Source organism: Hevea brasiliensis, chromosome 14 (assembly GCF_030052815.1).
Source record: "Hevea brasiliensis isolate MT/VB/25A 57/8 chromosome 14, ASM3005281v1, whole genome shotgun sequence".
In the NCBI taxonomy this organism is placed as follows: Eukaryota; Viridiplantae; Streptophyta; class Magnoliopsida; order Malpighiales; family Euphorbiaceae; genus Hevea; species Hevea brasiliensis.
The window spans coordinates 71,276,593-71,297,265 of NC_079506.1; the positions used below are offsets into that span (position 1 = coordinate 71,276,593).

Consider the following 20,673-nt stretch of genomic DNA (forward strand, 5'->3'; position numbering starts at 1 on the left):
AAGTGCAGTTGCAAGAATTGCTTGACAAGGGCTTTATCCTCCCTAGTGTGTCACCTTGGGGAGCGCCGATGTTATTTGTAAAGAAGAAGGATGGCACTCTACGCTTGTGTATTGATTATCGGTAGTTAAATAAGGTGACAATAAAGAACAGATATCCATTGCCCCGCATTGATGACTTGTTTGATCAGTTGAGGGGTGCAGCTGTGTTCTCTAAAATTGACCTGAGATCAGGTTATTATCAGCTGAAAGTACAAGAGCAGAGTATTCCTAAAACTGCCTTCAGAACCCGTTATGGCCATTATGAGTTCTTAGTCATGCCATTTGGGTTAACTAATGCTCCGGCTGCTTTTATGGATCTGATGAATACTATCTTCAGACCATACCCCGACCAGTTTGTTGTGGTATACATTGATGATATATTGGTTTATTCGAGGAATGCAGAAGAGCATGATAGACATCTGTGCATTATATTGCAAACTTTGAGGGAGAAATAGCTATACGCCAAATTGTCGAAGTGCGAATTTTGGCTGAAGGAAATATCTTTTTTGGGGCATGTAGTATCAGAAGAGGGCATCAAGGTAGATCCAAGTAAGATTGAAGCTATCCTTAATTGGAGGCCACCTAGAAATATCATAGAGATTCACAGTTTTCTGGGTTTAGCTGGATACTACCATAGATTTGTGAAGGGATTCTCCATGTTGGCATCTCCATTGACCAAGCTGCTTCGAAAAGATGTGAAATTTCAGTGGACGGATAAATGCCAACAGAGTTTCGATGAATTGAAGAAATGTTTGACTGAAGCTCCAGTCCTGACTTTACCTACTTTGGGTAAAGAATACACAGTTTATAGTGATGTTTCTCACAATGGGTTAGGCTGTGTATTGATGCAAGATCGAAATGTCATTGCCTATGCATCACGCCAGCTAAAACCGCATGAGAGGAATTATCCAACACATGACTTGGAGCTTGCAGCTATAGTGTTTGCTCTTAAGATCTGGAGACATTATTTGTATGGGGAGAAGTATTACATCTATACAGATCATAAGAGTTTGAAGTATTTGGGCACCCAGAAAGAGCTGAATTTGAGACAGAGGAGATGGTTAGAGTTAATAAAAGACTATGATTGTCTGATAGACTATCAGCCAGGGAAAGCTAATGTTGTGGCTGACGCCTTAAGTCGCAAGACTATGGCAAGTCTACGGGTTACTTCTTTGTCTATGGTACATGAGTTGAGATCATTGCATGCCAGCTTAGAGATTAATGATGATGGGCAGACAGCAGTTGCATGGCATGTACAGCCAGTGTTGATTGATCAGATTAGAATGGTTGCTTAGAATGATAAAAGGTATCAGAAGCTGTTGGAAGAAGTCCAGCAGGGCAAGAAACCAGAATTCTCAATCAGAGATGATGGGCTACTACTACACCAGGGCAGAATGTGTGTTCCTAATGATGTTGAATTGAGGAAGATCATTTTGAAGGAAGCACATGAGTCTCCTTTTGCCATGCACCCTGGTGGCACAAAAATGTATAAAGGGCTAAAGGAGCATTACTGGTGGATGGGTATGAAAATAGATGTAGCAGAGTTTGTTTCCAAATGCCTAACTTGTCAGCAAGTGAAGGCAGAGCATCAGGTAGCCGCTGGGTTATTACATCCACTACCAGTACCATAATGGAAATGGGAGAGAATAACAATGGATTTTGTGATGGGACTTCCGAGGACACAGAAGAGTCATGATGCAGTATAGGTCATTGTTGACAGACTGAGTAAGTCTGCTCATTTTCTGCTAGTTCGGATGGACTACAGTTTAGAAAGATTGGCGAAGTTATACATTGATGAGAATGTGAGACTGCATGGAGTGCCAGTATCCATTGTATCAGACAGAGATCCTAGGTTCACTTCTAGATTCTGGGGTAGTCTTCAGAGAGCCCTAGGAACTAGATTGAACTTCGATCGTATTCCACCCACGCATGCATGGCCAACTGAGAGGGTAATTCAGATCTTGGAGGACATGCTACGGGCTTGTGTGATTGAATTTGAGGGCAGTTGGGACACACACTTGCCTTTGATTGAGTTTGCTTACAACAACAGCTGCCAATCAAGCATTGGGATGCCTCCATATGAAGCTTTGTATGGCAGAAAATGTAGAACCCCGTTGTGTTGGGATGATGTGGGCGAAAGAAAAATGATTGGACCCGAAATTGTTCAGCAAACTGAAGAGAAAATCAGGCTGATCAGAGATCGACTTAAGACTGCATCAGACCGTCAGAAGTCCTATATTTATTTGAAGAGAAGAGATATTGAGTATGTATTGGGTGAGAAAGTATTCCTCAAGGTTTCTCCTTGGAAGAGAATTATGAGATTCGACAGAAAGGGGAAACTGAGTCCTTGCTTCATTGGGCCATATGAGGTTCTAGAAAGAGTGGGTCCTTTGGCATATCGGTTGGCACTACCTCCAGAGTTAGAAAAGATACATAATGTCTTCCAGGTGTCTATGTTGAGGAGGTATCGATCAGACCCATCTCATGTACTACCAGTAGAGGAAATAGAAGTGAATCCAGACCTCACATATGAGGAAGAACCCATAAAGATTCTGGCTTATGAGGTGAAGCAGCTACGAAATAAGCAAATACCGTTAGTGAAAGTGCTGTGGAACCATCATTCGGGCTAGGAGGCTACTTGGGAACGAGAGGAAGACATGAGGTGACAGCACCCACAGCTGTTTTGAGATTGATACTGTAACACCCTCCCTGTAGCAACTCCGTACATTCTACTGTTCCGGTGACCGGTGTCGGTCCGGACAGCTAGAACGTCCGGAAAAATATTTAAACTAAAGTCAGGGACCATAATTAACTCAAATATTAATAAGAAAAATTTAGTAAAAATTTTAGAAATAAAATACAACTAAGTCAAATGAGCCGGTGCCTAAGCGATGGGTAACCGGAGGGAAGTTGTCATTCGCAACGAAGAGCCCTAGACAGGGAAAAATTCATAAAATAATTTTTGGGACTCCAGAGAAGGGTCATTGAGGTTCCTATGGCATTAGAATGCCAAGAAAATAATTAGAAAAATTTTTCAATCGGTACAGACAATTTTGACCCGTTAAGCCAAACGGAGGGCATTTTGGTCATTTCGCCTTCAGAGACGATTTTTGGCCGACTTGTCCAGTTAAGTAAATAATTATAATGATCTAAAATATGAATAAATATTGCTAAAAATTGAATTGAAAATGAGTAGAGAAAAGAAGAAAAGAAAATGAAGGAAAATGCTTAATTATGACATATGGTGAAGTCATTTAAAAGTCCCCCTCCAATCACCATTTGACAAACCAATAAAAAGAGATAAAAATGACTTAAAATGAGATAAAAAAACAAAGGAAACCAGCAGTTTCCTTCTTCATACGGGCTGGAATAAGAGAGAAAGAGAGAGAAAAGGAAAAGAAAGAAAGAAAGAAAGGAAGAAGGAGAAGGAGAAGTAGCAGAAATAGGGGTTCAGCAGGGCAGCATATTTCTTTTCCGTCCAGGTGAGTTTGGCTCAACATCTAAGGCTGATTTTTGGATATGTTTAAGCTATGTATGTGTGGAAGTTATGGTAAAAATTTGGTGATTGTTCAACGGTTGGATTTGGAGAAACATATTGTTGAACACAGGCTGTCTGTAGGTTGAATTCTGAATTTTGGCTACTGAAATTTGAGAAAAATAAATAGTTAGGATGCTTATAAAATTATGAAATTTGGTACAAATGATATTTGGGATGTTGAGGCTGCTGTGTTAAAATTTGGTGAATTTTAGACTTGTGGTTTATGAGATATAAATTGTTTTGCATGAGCTGTCTGAGTAAGACTGATTTCTGCAAAAATTCAGATTGTGAAGGGTTGAATGAATGTTTTGATATCTCATGATATAGAGATAATGTGATGCTGAAATTTTTACTGATATTGTATAGGGATGTCTTGAATATATGGTATAAATTTGGGATTTATCTAACGGTTAGATCATTATATATAAATTTGAATGCACAAGCTGCCAGATTGGGTATTAATGGGTTGTGGATTTAAGATTTATGATGGGAGTTTAGTCCAATTTAAGGGGAAATGCTATTGAATTTTTATTGGATATTTAATTTAGGAAAGTGAAGTTATAATTGATTATGATTATTATGGTTCTAGGAGAAATCTTGAAGAATAACAAGCTCAAGGTTGGTTTCAAAAAGGTTAGTGCACTTACCCCCATTAAACTCTTTATTTCCATGATTTTGGACTTGAACTTAGTAAGACTTGTAGTTTAAATGAACAAAAAAACTTATGTGTATGAACACTTGAATTTCGGCTGCCCTAGTAAAAAATATGTAGGAATGTTTTGATGAGCTTGAAGTGAATTAGAAACCATATTTAAAGTTATAAACATATGAGTAATGCCTTAGTAGCTAACTAAGGTAAATGGCATAAATTATGAATTGGAATTAGGGTTTTGGGGAGTGAAAAATTGATTTGGCTTAGGAAATTGTTAGAGCACATTTTAATGGTCAATTAGTGACCATTTTAGGTATGTTGACCATAATTAGAACTGAAAAATGGTATGGTAAAGTGAAGGTGAAATCTGCCCTAGGACAGCAACATAGGGACTGAAAATTCAGTCCTTTTGCACTGCCATAACTTGGGCTGTACTAGTCCAATTGATGTTTGGCCAATTGGACATGAAACTAGGCTTATAATGGCACATTTTTGCTGAAGAAACCATGCCCAAAAGACCAAAGCAAAAGGACCAAAACTTGGCCCCAATCCGGAACCCTGAAACTGATTCTGCAGAATTGACCAAATGAACAGTAACTGTTCATTTGGCCATAACTCACTGTAGATTTGGTCAATTGACCTGAAATTTTTACAGCAACAATTTAAGACATAGACAAACAACTTTCATGAAGGAACCTACCCCAAATTATGGCCAGAACCTAACCCAAATGGCTATGGCAGTCACTGTTCATGTTACTGTAGATATGGTAAATCTGCAGATTTGGCAATCCGGCCAGCTTGGGTTTTTGGTCCATATCTGGAGCTACAAAACTCCAAATGGAGTGATTCAAAAAAGGAAATTCAACTAGACAAAATAAGGAACAACTTTTATGTTTTACATTTCTTCAAATTCCTACAGTAACAGTGTCCAATGGAACAGTGAAGTTGACTCACCAAAACTGAAAATTCTGCTTGTGTTGAGTTACACTTTGGAATGGTATTAACACTTAATGCCAACAAGTTTTAAACACCAAATGTGGTATATTGGGAGTGCCAAAGTCAATGTACATATTTTTTATGCAAATGTCAACTTTCTTGTTGACCAATGAGGTGAATAGTGACACTAAAACCAAAAATTGGCAATTTTGCCAAAATGACCTAAGCTTTGAGAAAGTGACCAAAACCAACAAGTTTTGAATACAAAATGTGGTATGTTGGGAGTATTAAACCCAATGTACCTATTGTTTATGCAAAAGTCAACATTTTAGTTGACTAATGAAATGAATAGTGACATGAAAACTTGAAATTCAAAAATTGTGAAACTTAAAAATGCAAAATGCCCTAGTAGGCCTAATGTGATTGGTTTGGATAGTTTGGCATGCCAATAGGGTATTGTTTTAGCAGTACTGCGAAAGGAAAGGCTTTATGCCTGTATTCATGGCTTTATGCCCGTATTCATGGCTTTTATGCCGTATTCATGGCTTTATGCCCGATTATGTGATATCATGGCTTTTAGCCATCGATCGCATACATGGTTGACGTTCTGCGTCCCATGGTATGACGGCCCGAGACACGCGGTGTCGGTGCCAACGACCCGTTATCGATCCAAATGCTCAAAGATAGGTTACTTGGGCATGGAAAAGTATAACTGTAATTGAACTGATTGTTAAAAAAAATACGAAAATTAAGTATCACGCATGATTACAAAAATACAAAGAAGCTCAAGATCATGAAGAAAATAATTAACGAAATGCATGAAGAGGTTAATATCATAAAACATGATTAGCCCTCGACTAAACATTAAGTTGGTAATTATTCAGTTCTTATGAACACAATGGCTAAGAAATTATGATTTTTATTTGCATATTATTTCTTTCTATTTTATTATTTGCACCACTAAGCTTTATGCTTAGCGCGTCGCTCTTGCAACGCGTAGGTACTGAAGATACTGATCGAGAGCCAGTAGACCACAGATTCGGTAAGGCAGTTCACAGTTCTGCATAGTGTCCGTGTCACCTCAACTTCTGCAGTGCATTGGTAGGACACTAGGTGTCATTTTGGTATTTTGTAATTGATTTTAGTTTCTCATGTGTAAATGAACTTATGAAATGTAAATTGATATTCATGTAAATTATGAAAATTGTGGTTGTCAATGAAAAAGTGAATGTTTATCTGTGATTTATGCATGATATCACGTGAGATGAAAGATTGAGAAATGGAATTGAAAATGTTGAGATTTTGATATTGGAGTTTGAGAATGAATGAATATGATTATAGGAAGTGTTTTTCACAGGTTCCGAAGAACTATTTTCTCCATTTTTAGCCGGTACTTTGCCGGATTTTCTATAAAATTTTCAGAACCTCAAATAAATTACAATTTCGATAAATGAATTATATTTCACAAGTTATATTCAAAAGGAAGAATAAAAATGAATTAAGATAAAAATAGAGTGCTCGGCACACTGAGTGGCATAACTTGCTCGGCTACACTGTAGTCGGGTAAGGGGTGTCACATTTATTGGTATCAGAGCGCGGTTTAGGCGTTTCTGGACCTAGATAGATTGCATATCATGCATTGCATTCATAAGAGTCGAGGTGACACTATTGCAGATCTGTATTTCCCGTTTATTTTAGGTTAAGGTATGGAATAAGAAAGTGAAGAGACAATGAGATAGCAAATGGAGATGAGAAGCAGACTGTATTTAAGATGAAAAAGGATGAGTACAGAACTGTTTAATGATAGGATTGAGACTAAGGAGAAAGTAAAATATGATAACACGGAAAGGTGTAGAAGTAAAGAGGTAGCAGTTCGTCGTTTGCTTATGTCAGGTAAATTTCGAGGACGAAATTTAAATTAGAGGGGAAGAGTTGTAACACCCTCCCTGTAGTAACTCCGTACATTCTACTGTTCCGGTGACCGGTGTCGGTCCGGACAGCTAGAACGTCCGGAAAAATATTTAAACTAAAGTCAGGGACCATAATTAACTCAAATATTAATAAGAAAAATTTAGTAAAAATTTTAGAAATAAAATACAACTAAGTCAAATGAGCTGGTGCCTAAGCGATGGGTAACCGGAGGGAAGTTGCGGTTCGCGCAACGAAGAGCCCTAGACCCGGGGAAAAATTCATAAAATAATTTTTGGGACTCCAGAGAAGGGTCATTGAGGTTCCTATGGCATTAGAATGCCAAGAAAATAATTAGAAAAATTTTTCAATCGGTACAGACAATTTTGACCCGTTAAGCCAAACGGAGGGCATTTTGGTCATTTCGCCTTCAGAGACGATTTTTGGCCGACTTGTCCAGTTAAGTAAATAATTATAATGATCTAAAATATGAATAAATATTGCTAAAAATTGAATTGAAAATGAGTAGAGAAAAGAAGAAAAGAAAATGAAGGAAAATGCTTAATTATGACATATGGTGAAGTCATTTAAAAGTCCCCCTCCAATCACCATTTGACAAACCAATAAAAAGAGATAAAAAATGACTTAAAATGAGATAAAAAACAAAGGAAACCAGCAGTTTCCTTCTTCATACGGGCTGGAATAAGAGAGAAAGAGAGAGAAAAGGAAAAGAAAGAAAGAAAGAAAGGAAGAAGGAGAAGGAGAAGTAGCAGAAATAGGGGTTCAGCAGGGCAGCATATTTCTTTTCCGTCCAGGTGAGTTTGGCTCAACATCTAAGGCTGATTTTTGGATATGTTTAAGCTATGTATGTGTGGAAGTTATGGTAAAAATTTGGTGATTGTTCAACGGTTGGATTTGGAGAAACATATTGTTGAACACAGGCTGTCTGTAGGTTGAATTCTGAATTTTGGCTACTGAAATTTGAGAAAAATAAATAGTTAGGATGCTTATAAAATTATGAAATTTGGTACAAATGATATTTGGGATGTTGAGGCTGCTGTGCTAAAATTTGGTGAATTTTAGACTTGTGGTTTATGAGATATAAATTGTTTTGCATGAGCTGTCTGAGTAAGACTGATTTCTGCAAAAATTCAGATTGTGAAGGGTTGAATGAATGTTTTGATATCTCATGATATAGAGATAATGTGATGCTGAAATTTTTACTGGTATTGTATAGGGATGTCTTGAATATATGGTATAAATTTGGGATTTATCTAACGGTTAGATCATTATATATAAATTTGAATGCACAAGCTGCCAGATTGGGTATTAATGGGTTGTGGATTTAAGATTTATGATGGGAGTTTAGTCCAATTTAAGGGGAAATGCTATTGAATTTTTATTGGATATTTAATTTAGGAAAGTGAAGTTATAATTGATTATGATTATTATGGTTCTAGGAGAAATCTTGAAGAATAACAAGCTCAAGGTTGGTTTCAAAAAGGTTAGTGCACTTACCCCCATTAAACTCTTTATTTCCATGATTTTGGACTTGAACTTAGTAAGACTTGTAGTTTAAATGAACAAAAAAACTTATGTGTATGAACACTTGAATTTCGGCTGCCCTAGTAAAAAATATGTAGGAATGTTTTGATGAGCTTGAAGTGAATTAGAAACCATATTTAAAGTTATAAACATATGAGTAATGCCTTAGTAGCTAACTAAGGTAAATGGCATAAATTATGAATTGGAATTAGGGTTTTGGGGAGTGAAAAATTGATTTGGCTTAGGAAATTGTTAGAGTACATTTTAATGGTCAATTAGTGACCATTTTAGGTATGTTGACCATAATTAGAACTGAAAAATGGTATGGTAAAGTGAAGGTGAAATCTGCCCTAGGACAGCAACATAGGGACTGAAAATTCAGTCCTTTTGCACTGCCATAACTTGGGCTGTACTAGTCCAATTGATGTTTGGCCAATTGGACATGAAACTAGGCTTATAATGGCACATTTTTGCTGAAGAAACCATGCCCAAAAGACCAAAGCAAAAGGACCAAAACTTGGCCCCAATCCGGAACCCTGAAACTGATTCTGCAGAATTGACCAAATGAACAGTAACTGTTCATTTGGCCATAACTCACTGTAGATTTGGTCAATTGACCTGAAATTTTTACAGCAACAATTTAAGACATAGACAAACAACTTTCATGAAGGAACCTACCCCAAATTATGGCCAGAACCTAACCCAAATGGCTATGGCAGTCACTGTTCATGTTACTGTAGATATGGTAAATCTGCAGATTTGGCAATCCGGCCAGCTTGGGTTTTTGGCCATATCTGAGCTACAAAACTCCAAATGGAGTGATTCAAAAAAGGAAATTCAACTAGACAAAATAAGGAACAACTTTTATGTTTTACATTTCTTCAAATTCCTACAGTAACAATGTCCAATGGAACAGTGAAGTTGACTCACCAAAACTGAAAATTCTGCTTGTGTTGAGTTACACTTTGGAATGGTATTAACACTTAATGCCAACAAGTTTTAAACACCAAATGTGGTATATTGGGAGTGCCAAAGTCAATGTACATATTTTTTATGCAAATGTCAACTTTCTTGTTGACCAATGAGGTGAATAGTGACACTAAAACCAAAAATTGGCAATTTTGCCAAAATGACCTAAGCTTTGAGAAAGTGACCAAAACCAACAAGTTTTGAATACAAAATGTGGTATGTTGGGAGTATTAAACCCAATGTACCTATTGTTTATGCAAAAGTCAACATTTTAGTTGACTAATGAAATGAATAGTGACATGAAAACTTGAAATTCAAAAATTGTGAAACTTAAAAATGCAAAATGCCCTAGTAGGCCTAATGTGATTGGTTTGGATAGTTTGGCATGCCAATAGGGTATTGTTTTAGCAGTACTGCGAAAGGAAAGGCTTTATGCCTGTATTCATGGCTTTATGCCCGTATTCATGGCTTTTATGCCAGTATTCATGGCTTTTATGCCCGATTATGTGATATCATGGCTTTTTAGCCATACTGACTGCATACATGGTTGACGCTCGCCCCCATGGTATGACGCCCGAGACACCGCGTCCAGTGCAACGACCCGTTATCGATCCGATGCTCAAAGATAGGTTACTTGGGCATGGAAAAGTATAACTGTAATTGAACTGATTGTTAAAAAAAATACGAAAATTAAGTATCACGCATGATTACAAAAATACAAAGAAGCTCAAGATCATGAAGAAAATAATTAACGAAATGCATGAAGAGGTTAATATCATAAAACATGATTAGCCCTCGACTAAACATTAAGTTGGTAATTATTCAGTTCTTATGAACACAATGGCTAAGAAATTATGATTTTTATTTGCATATTATTTCTTTCTATTTTATTATTTGCACCACTAAGCTTTATGCTTAGCGCGTCGCTTTTGCAATGCGTAGGTAATCAAAGATACGATCGAGAGCCGTGAGACCACGATTCGGTAAGGCGGTTCACGATTACGCATAGTGTCCGTGTCACCTCAACTTGCAGTGCATTGGTAGGACACTAGGTGTCATTTTGGTATTTTGTAATTGATTTTAGTTTCTCATGTGTAAATGAACTTATGAAATGTAAATTGATATTCATGTAAATTATGAAAATTGTGGTTGTCAATGAAAAAGTGAATGTTTATCTGTGATTTATGCATGATATCACGTGAGATGAAAGATTGAGAAATGGAATTGAAAATGTTGAGATTTTGATATTGGAGTTTGAGAATGAATGAATATGATTATAGGAAGTGTTTTTCACAGGTTCCGAAGAACTATTTTCTCCATTTTTAGCCGGTACTTTGCCGGATTTTCTATAAAATTTTCAGAACCTCAAATAAATTACAATTTCGATAAATGAATTATATTTCACAAGTTATATTCAAAAGGAAGAATAAAAATGAATTAAGATAAAAATAGAGTGCTCGGCACACTGAGTGGCATAACTTGCTCGGCTACACTGTAGTCGGGTAAGGGGTGTCACAGATACCAGGTAAAATTTCGAGACGAAATTTATTTTAAGGGGGGGGGGGGAGAATTGTAATACCCCTATTTATATAGCCTGGTATATTTCACTGTTCCGGTGACCGGAGTCGGTTCGGACAATTAATGGGATTAGAACCATACTTAAGACAACTAAAGAAGCCATAAACACAAATAATTAGTAATGTCCAATTAGTTAAGTATAAATAAGAAAAACAGAACATAAGAAGTTAAACGAGCCGAGAGTCACAGTGATGGGTAACCTTCTCGGGAACGACTGCGAAGTCGATTTAAACTCAAATTTCGAACCGTAAAATGTGACGCTGCGATCCTTAGGATGATTACGAACACAGTGGAAAAGAGAAAATCACGAAAAAGAATTGTTAAGCCAGTCAAATAATTAGATCAGGGAGTCGAAAGGAATATTGAATTATTTACAAACTGGGTTGAACTGGCGGGGGGCAATTTGGTCAATTGACCCCGAGAGTTGACTCCTGACCTAACTGTCAAATAAAATCGAAGAAAAGAAAATTTCGGAGTCGGGAATTAGATTAAATAAATAATAGAAAAAAATAAAAAGAAAGAGAGAAAATGAAAAAGTGAAGGAAGATGACATCATGCATGACATCATGCATGATGCCATAAATCCTATAATTAATAAATTAATTAAATTGAATTTTTGGTCTTTCATAAGAAAAATTACATAAAAGAAATAAGAAGAAAAAAAAATATCATTTAGTCTTCTTCCTCACCTTGTGCCGCCTCACTCTCCCTCTCATTTCCATGAATTTTCCTCCGTTAAAGCTTGCACTCAAGCTTTGAAATCCTTACTAAACCTCAACTTCTCCCATAATTGCTTCATAAAAACTTGTTCTAGTCACTTGAGAATGAGATTGGCCACCAAAGAAAGAAGAAAAGAAAGCTTAAAGACACCTAACAAGGTTAGTAATTTAAGATGCAAAATTAGTTTATTTGTTGTATTTTTAGCTTGATTAACTTGTAAATAAACTTAAAATGAAATGAAACAAATTGTTGAGGGACCAAGCTGAAATTCGGCCAGCATGTGTATGGGGGTGTTATTGTATGGTTTGATGGATTTGAATGAGTTTATGGACCTCCATTAGTTGAATGATTATAGTTAAAAGCTTTGAAATTGGCTAAATGCAACAATTTAGTGTGGTTAGGGTTTGGACACTTAGGGTTTAGTGACAAAAATGTGAGAAAGTGGTAAATGATGTCTTTGACCTAATGTGAAGTGAGAAATCGTTATTTGTGACATAATGAAGAGTGCTAGAGGTATTTGAATCAAAACTAAATTCGGATTTAGTGTGGTCATGCTGCTGGCAAAAATGAAAATTTACAAGTCCAATTGGTATGAGACTAATTGGGAATGAAAATAAACACTAAATGACATAATTTTCATTTAGGAAGCATGCCCAAAAAGTGACCAAAACCTAGTGAACAAATTGACTAAACTTGGAAAATCTCAGTCTGCCCCTGTACAAACTAACCAAATGAACAGTGTTTGTTCATTTGGCCATAACTTGAGCTAGGCAGGTCAAAATGACCTGAAATTTTACCAGTTGACAGTTTAGACATGGACCTAAAACTTTCATGGAGAACACAAACTCAAATTTTGCCATTAACCAAATCATTTGGCCACCCCAATTTGGTGACCTAAAACTGCCAGAACCAAAATTGCCTAGAAAATCTGGGTTGAGTCTAATCTGGCAGCCATGGTTCAAATGGCTATAACTTGAGCTAAAAAACTCTAATTGGAGTGATTCAAAAAGGAGAATAAACTTAAGACATAAGAGAACATTTTCTATGAAGAAAGTTTTGCCAAATTCCAATAATAAGATGACCAATGGAACAGTGCAACCTTAGACACCAAAACTAAAAATTGACAATTTTGCCTAAAAGACTTAAGTTTTGAGAAAATGACCAAAACCAACAAATTTAGTGACCAAAATGTGGTATGTGGGTGAAGTTGGAATTTCCATACCTATTAAACCTTAGAAAGTCAACAATTTTGACTTGAATAGTGTAGTGAATAGTAACCCCGAAACACAAAATTTCAAGAACATCGAGTTTAGCACGTTAGAATTAGGTAAAAGTGAAGTTAAATTTATTTTTGGATTTATGCTAAGTTATGATACTGAAACATTGTAAAATTGTATGTTTCAGTTGAAAAGAATACTGGGAAAGAACCCAAGGAACCGAGTGAAGGTCAAGAGGCGACTCGCTTGAGGTTTGTGCACAACATCACTATGCTTTAAAATTCATTGATAAAGTGAATGAAATATGTATTTTACTTTTGCTTTGAATTGTTGAAAGTTTATTTGTGACATTATTTATGATGTTTTGATTTAAATTATAAAAGTTATTGTGTATATTTGAAACAGCAATGTTTAGCAAATTGTTAAGATAAGTTTTGAAACCACAATGTCATGACCATATATTTGAACACCTCACTAGCATGACTAGTGGGGGTAATTAGTTTCGAATTTTGATTCCTTCTCTGGAGAAGTGTTGAGGTGTGCCAGTAGAAGAGGATTTGAATGGATATCCATATATTTGAGCTAGATAGCCTTGTGATGTGACTTCTTTTTAGCCTTTGACTATTGAGATTATATTTATTTCGAATGGCATGATCTAACTGTGGGTTTTATGAAATGTGTTTTGATACTTCGAAATAAACTTGTTTGGATTAAAATCTCATAATTCATATTTTGTATTTAATTCTCATGTTCAATCTAATTTTTGAATAAATGTGATTTAAATGCTGCATAAATATTATTTTAGTATGTTGTGCACTACTGAGTCCTAGTACTCAGCGATAGCTGTTATTGCTGTCGCAGATATAGAGACTAGAGGAGCAGCAGATTGAGCTGCTGAGGACAGGGGAGCTACCTGCTTGAAGTTATCAGGTATAATTTATACCCTGACTGTAAATATTTATTTTGATGTATGTATTGCACATAAATATATGGACATATAAAAATGGGACTTGAGCAGCTTGTATAAAATTTGTATAAAGTTGTAATAAATTTTAGTTTGGATTTTCTGATGTAAATTTTTAGTATGATGTATATATAATTTGTTTATCTTTAATGAATGAAATTGATTGACATTATCTTGTTGAATTCTGAATTTTTGGAAAATGAGAATGATAATTGTTGAATTTGAAACTTGAGAAATTGGTTGAGATTGATTGTGAATTTGAAGAAGTGGTTGAGAAAATTATTGGAAGTGCCTTTTTTTCAGGTATTTGAAGAACTGTTTTCTCAAAATACAAATGGAACTCTGTCAAAATTTTTATAAAATTTGCGAAAAAATAAAATGGGCCAAAAATTTTAACTAGTTTCTAACTTTAATTAAATGTTTTAATACTTATTAGAAAATGCTCACCACTTATCAAAAGTAATAAAATTGTTTTAAAATCCCTTGTAAGGTACTTAATGAGTTATCGGTAGGTGAAGTTCGGTAGTTTATTAGGTATTCTACGGGATCATGTTATACCTTACAGAGGGGTAAGGTGTGACATTAATTAAGTAGAATTTAAATACAAATAAAATTAAGAATTTTAAATTTATATAACTCTAAAATTATTTAGATAGTAAAAAAAATATATTTATAAATAATAAAAATAATGAAAAGTATTTTGAGAATCGTAACGTTTCTCAATCTTTCACACATTTATATATTACTAGTTTTTTTACAAGCACGTATTGCACATTATTACACTCGTTATAAAATTCATGATTTAATTTTTTTATATAATTTTTTATTAATTTTTTTATATATTATATAATATTATCATGATATTATAAATACTATGTTTAATTATTTAAATTAAAATATTAATTTTAATGTCATTTTAATTAAATATAAAAATAAATATATTTAACAATTTAAAAATTATTTTTTAATTGAATGATATTTTTATGAAAGTTATATGTTATATTATTAACATAAAATATTAACTTAATTAGAAAATTAAATATAAAATAATAAAAAATATAATAATAAGTATTAAAAATATAAATAGGTAAAAATATTTAAAATTAAAATAAATTAATAATAAATATAAATTAGCTCATTGAATTTAATTTATTTAAACATTATTATTTTATTTTTTTTAAAGTTTGATTTACATATCTTATTTTAATTTTTCATAATGTAAAATAATTTTAACTTACATAATGAAATTGCATATCTAATATGTGAATGGAAATTATTTCTAAAATTATAAAATAAAATAATTTTTGAAATAAATTTTTGTTAGTTTAGCATATTATTATTATAAAATTTTGATTTTTATTATATTGATATCTTGAAATTTTATATTACCATATTGTTTAATATAAAAAATTTTAAAATCTATTTAATATATTAATTATTTAACATATTTAATAAGTATTTTTATTTTTTAAATTACAGATTATATTATATATATTATAAATACATTATTGATTAAAATATAAAAATAAATTTAATCATGCATATTTTAATTAAAATTAAATATATATATATATATTAATTAAAAATTATAACCAAACTTTTATATAATAATTTTTAAAAATAAAATTTATAAAAGAAAAATATAAATTTAGATTATGAATATTTATAAGAATATTTTTACTACTTTAAAAAGTAATAATGTTTATAGGATTATAATTATAGAATTATTATACTAAGAATTATAATATGTTTTTAGTATAAGTAAAATTATTATTATAATAATATCAAAATTTTAATTTATATTAATTATTGTAACATTAAAAAAATAAAATTGATATATATTTAGTGAAAAATATTTTATTACTAAAAGTTATTAATAACAATATAATATATTACAGAAAAGATTATCGATAATAATATTTAAAATGTATTAATTGCTAAAATTCTTAGCGACGTATCTTTTTATCGCTAAATAGTATTAATTATAAATTTATATGATTTGTTATATGTTATTGTCTTTAATATACATTATTGGTAATGTATTATTTATTTGTCATTATAAATAAATTTTTTTATATTTTTATAAATAATAGGTAGATTAATAATATTTTTATTTTTTATTTATTAATTTTTTATTTTAATTAATTATTTTTTTATAAAATTTTATATTTAATTGAAGTTAAGCATAAGCGAGATTAGAAATTTTAAATTTATATGAATTCTAAAATTAATAATTTTAAGTTTATATAAAATTTAAAATTAATTTAAATAATAAAATATAATTATAATTATAGAAAAAACTAATATTTCTCCCTTCATATATATATATATATATATATATATATATTGAAAAATAATTTTATTTTTAAAATTTTTACAGTGCTGGATAATAAATTCATATTTAAAAAATTAATTTTAAAATTTCAAAAAATGTGATTTAAAAAAACATTTATTTTTAAAGTCTAAGACCTTGAAAAAAGTTAAGTTTTCTATGACAATAAAAAAGAGTATATGAGACGAAATTCAAATTTTTTTATTCTATTTTTTATATTTATGCGAACCGATAAAAAGTAAAGCCAAGTCTGTGGGATGAAATTAGTTGAGGAATTCAACAATTCTAGGGCCTTAACACAACCCTAGCGAGTCACCAGAGACGCACCTATATAATCCTCTGCGAGCAACTCTTTATCGTTTTCCTCCATAACCGCCTGCTTTTATCTACTTCATAAGCGCAAACAAGAGCCTTGGAGATATCCTATGGTAATATTTTCTAACCTTCGGCTTTTTGTTTGGTTCCTTGGGAAGTTTAGGGAAGGAATTTTATTTATTTATTTAGAATGGTGCTACCATAACATTATTGCTCAATTTTCTGAGTAGAATCTGTAATTTCTTGGTATCCAAAAAAGGGTACTTGGGCTTTTGTTGCTTTTCTTATTGGGTGATATATATACAAAATTTTTTGCAGGCACCGAAGAAGGACAAAGCTCCCCCACCGTCATCAAAGCCCACAAAGTCTGGCGGAGGGAAGCAGAAGAAGAAGGTGAATTTGGGAATCATTTATCTTTCTTAAACAAAAATATATTTTAGTGGTTCTAATAATTTAGTGTTTTTGGCTGTTGGATGATTTGAAGTTGTGTGCTTGATTGTTGCTATGTTCATTATTTGCTTCTTTTTTTTTTTTTTCCTAGCAAAGATAGAATTAGCATTGCTAATTGAGGTTATTTCTGTGTATGATGATTTTGGTTGGTACCGGAAGTGAAATTGTTCTCATATTATCTGATTATGGCATCCTTTTTAATTGCAAGTGTTGATTGAGTGCTAAATTAGTTATTATTGGTTAGTGGTAAATTTTTAATGGGCTACGCTTCAGTCTAAAATGAGATTTAGGTTGTTATTGTTTTCTGAGTGAACAGATTAATTTTTTAATTGTTGTAATTTTCTTGGATAGAGCCATTGTCATCAATCAAACAACTGGTCAAATTATTGCTTCCCAGTATTGGCACTATAAAAATCTACCCAATTTTTGTATAGCTAAATGAATTGTTAGGTTTCTTGTCATAATTGAGGTGCTGATGCATGTTGTACAGTTGTAGTCATGATGAATGAATTTTTATGTTTTGCATGTTGTAGGTAATTCTATAATTCTCAAATTTATTAGTGTTTGATGTGCAGAAATGGAGCAAGGGAAAGCAAAAGGAGAAGGTGAACAACATGGTTTTGTTTGATCAAGCAACTTATGACAAGCTTCTCAGCGAGGTTCCCAAGTATAAGCTTGTGACACCATCCATCTTGTCCGACAGATTAAGGGTACTTCTTTGTACTTAACATGGCCAATTAGCTTTTAATTTCTGCTGCTGTTAATCTATCCTATTGACGTGACAGTAACTATAAGATATTTGATTCTTTTTTTTTTTTTTTCAATTAGCAGTTGCTCTTCTTTTTTCCTTCATGCTTGTGTAGTCCTATTTGCATACATAGAGAGCTAGTTCATTCCTAGATAGGAAATTTGATTCAGCCCATTGCCAAAAGCTTGTGGTGTAGTTGCTGATTTTTCTTTTTTTTTTTTACACACAGATAGTTCAATATCATATTTTATACAATTACAAGGGGATTGCACTCCTATAGCACATAGTGGACTTCCAAAGCTATATCACGTGCCAATTTGACAGGATTTTTTTTTTTCAAAGGAATATTTCTAATTCTTTTCTTCTCTAAGGGGAAACAGTGAAATAATCAGCAATTTTTGTTCAAAAAAAAAAAGCTGGACTATATTGTAATATTTTAAAAATTACAAATACCCTTTTAATTTGCTTCTGTATGCGTTTGTGTGTGTGTGGTCTTTGTAATTTTATTAATTCTTTTTAATATTTAAGCATGATGGCAAATGATGAAAAGAATCAGACGGATTCCCATTGATTATACAATATGATATTATAATCCGCTATCTCTGAGTCATCATTGCTTCTTTCATTTCAGATAAAAACCAAGCCCTTGCATATTCTGTAATTATTTGTCATCAACACAAAACCATTTAAGTTTGGTGTCTATTTTGTGAATCTGCCTCAATAGGCACACTTGTGTTCCTGTGAAGATATGGTTGTTTGCATGAGAGGAAAGCTGTTTTTGACTTCATTCCATAATTTCCACATATATGGGTGATGTTTTGTTTTGAATATTATCTTGTTCCAGTAAATTTGATGTGATTTTGCATTGTATTCTTCTCAACTGGAAAAAAAATTATGGTTTAGTTATTTCAAACATGCTTCTGAAATTTCTATATTCATTGTTTTTATCATTTTTGGCTGAAGAAAGTTGAAGTTTTATTAACACCAGCAACATTATTTACTGGATTTCAGATTAGTGGCTCACTTGCAAGGCGAGCAATCAAGGATCTCATGGCACGAGGATCTATTAGGATGATATCTCCTCATGCCAGCCAGCAGATCTATACTAGAGCTACCAACACTTAGGAGACAATCCCAAGTTTGTCTATGAAGAGTAGATCAATTTATATTATTCAGGGGAATCTGAAATATGAGATTTAAATGTGATAAAAAGTATATGTTTTATTCATTGATTTATATATTAGGTTTATAAATGTGGGGAGCATCTTATTTACGCCTAGATTTAAAATTATTTATGAAGTGATGTTATTTTATACAAATCGATTAGGCCTCATTGATAAACCTTATGTACTTCATCTATTAAAAAATGTAAAAATGTATTTCATCTATTATTATTTTACTAAACAATGAAAATCCAAAAAAAAAAAAAATGCTAAAAAAATTAACTTTTATATTGTGATGAATTTTTTGATTGCTTCTGATTATAGCATTGGACTAAAGGCTAGTTTGCTCCCTCATCTTGACAGAAATGTTTAATTAAATACAGAAGGGACTCAAAAGTTTGATCAATTGAATCGTAGAATTAACAAATTGGTCCAATTTATCTTAAATTTATGCATATGCAATGCACGCATTGCTGACGGATTAAATAATTTGCTCTTTAAGGTTTATCAAAAATTATAAATTGATCACTCTCTTTTTTAAATGCTTTAAATATCTCTATTATTTCTTCTTTAATTCCATCTATTTACTTTTCCTTTTAAAAAATCACAACCTCAGAAATAAAAATTAATTGAAAATCAAAAGAAAATTTACTTTGAATTTATTTTTTATTTCTATTTTTTTTTTCTCAAAATTAAAATATTATTAAAAAATTAACGAATATTTAATAATTTTAACAGTAAAATTATACTTTTTTGGAAAATTATAAGAAATATAAGGATTTTTAGTAATTTATTTAAAAACAATAATATGATTTATTATTTATATTTTCGAATCTTAAATACTCGCCATGCATTTTGTGAAAAATTAACTTAGTTTATTAATTCTATAATTTAATTAATTTAATTTTCATGTTTTATATTAAATTAAATATTATTATCAAAATGTTGAGGCAAATTTAACCTTGTTGCGAAGCTATTCTAACATGTAATAAGTACTACAGGTAATTAAATAGTGACCAGTTTAATTTGGTCCAATAGCTAAATATATATTGTTTATTTGAGTTGAGTCTTCATTTCCTTAAATTCCCTACTAAAAAAATACTATAGGTTATTTTCAATTTAAAAAAATATTCTTCTATTATGTAAAAAAAAAAATTTGTAAAATTTGCATTATCAAGATCCATTGGTGTAATTCACATCAAAATAAACAATAGAACACAAGTCCAAACCAACCCACAACAAGGACCCAAACCCAAATGCCAAACTCTGGACAACCAGCTCACATGACACAGCCCACAAACTCAATACCACCTGCAGCAATAACGCCATGTCAAATCGCTTATAAAGCAGATAAATCGCCCTTAAACATTATAGCATCGCCGGCCACCCAAATCTAGAGTTGGTTCTAAGACAGAGAAGGAAGAGGATAAAAGCTTTGGAGGTAAAAAGAAGCGTCTACAAATTGCCTACCACTATCTGGAGCGAAACCTCAGCTCATCACCGGACTACACAACCAACGAGCTAAATTGCAGCAACCTCCACTAGCAGATAAACATTTTCTTTTACTATGTGATTTGTTCATAGCACACATATTTTAGT

General features: G+C 32.5%; 1 protein-coding gene and 1 non-coding gene across 2 annotated transcripts; both read left to right on the plus strand.

Annotated features, from left to right (window-relative positions):
• The first annotated feature begins 16,647 nt into the window (after nt 1–16,647).
• Nucleotides 16,648–19,164, plus strand: LOC110653993 (40S ribosomal protein S25). The gene is made up of 4 exons (XM_021809823.2): nt 16,648–16,826; nt 17,032–17,106; nt 17,739–17,873; nt 18,923–19,164. The coding sequence occupies exons 1-4, from the start codon at nt 16,824–16,826 to the stop codon at nt 19,034–19,036; spliced, it is 327 nt and encodes a 108-aa protein (XP_021665515.1). The 5' UTR covers nt 16,648–16,823; the 3' UTR covers nt 19,037–19,164.
• On the plus strand, nt 18,444–18,522 carry LOC131173721 (small nucleolar RNA R12). The gene has a single exon (XR_009144034.1). It is a non-coding gene; the product is annotated as a small nucleolar RNA R12 (small nucleolar RNA).
• Nucleotides 19,165–20,673: the final 1,509 nt, after the last annotated feature.

Bases quoted from the DNA above. Each gene is read 5' to 3' on its own strand.
- LOC110653993 (XM_021809823.2), top strand. The intron at 17,107-17,738 runs GTGAATTTGGGA...TTTGATGTGCAG, and splicing joins GAGGGAAGCAGAAGAAGAAG to AAATGGAGCAAGGGAAAGCA. The intron at 17,874-18,922 runs GTACTTCTTTGT...ACTGGATTTCAG, and splicing joins TCTTGTCCGACAGATTAAGG to ATTAGTGGCTCACTTGCAAG.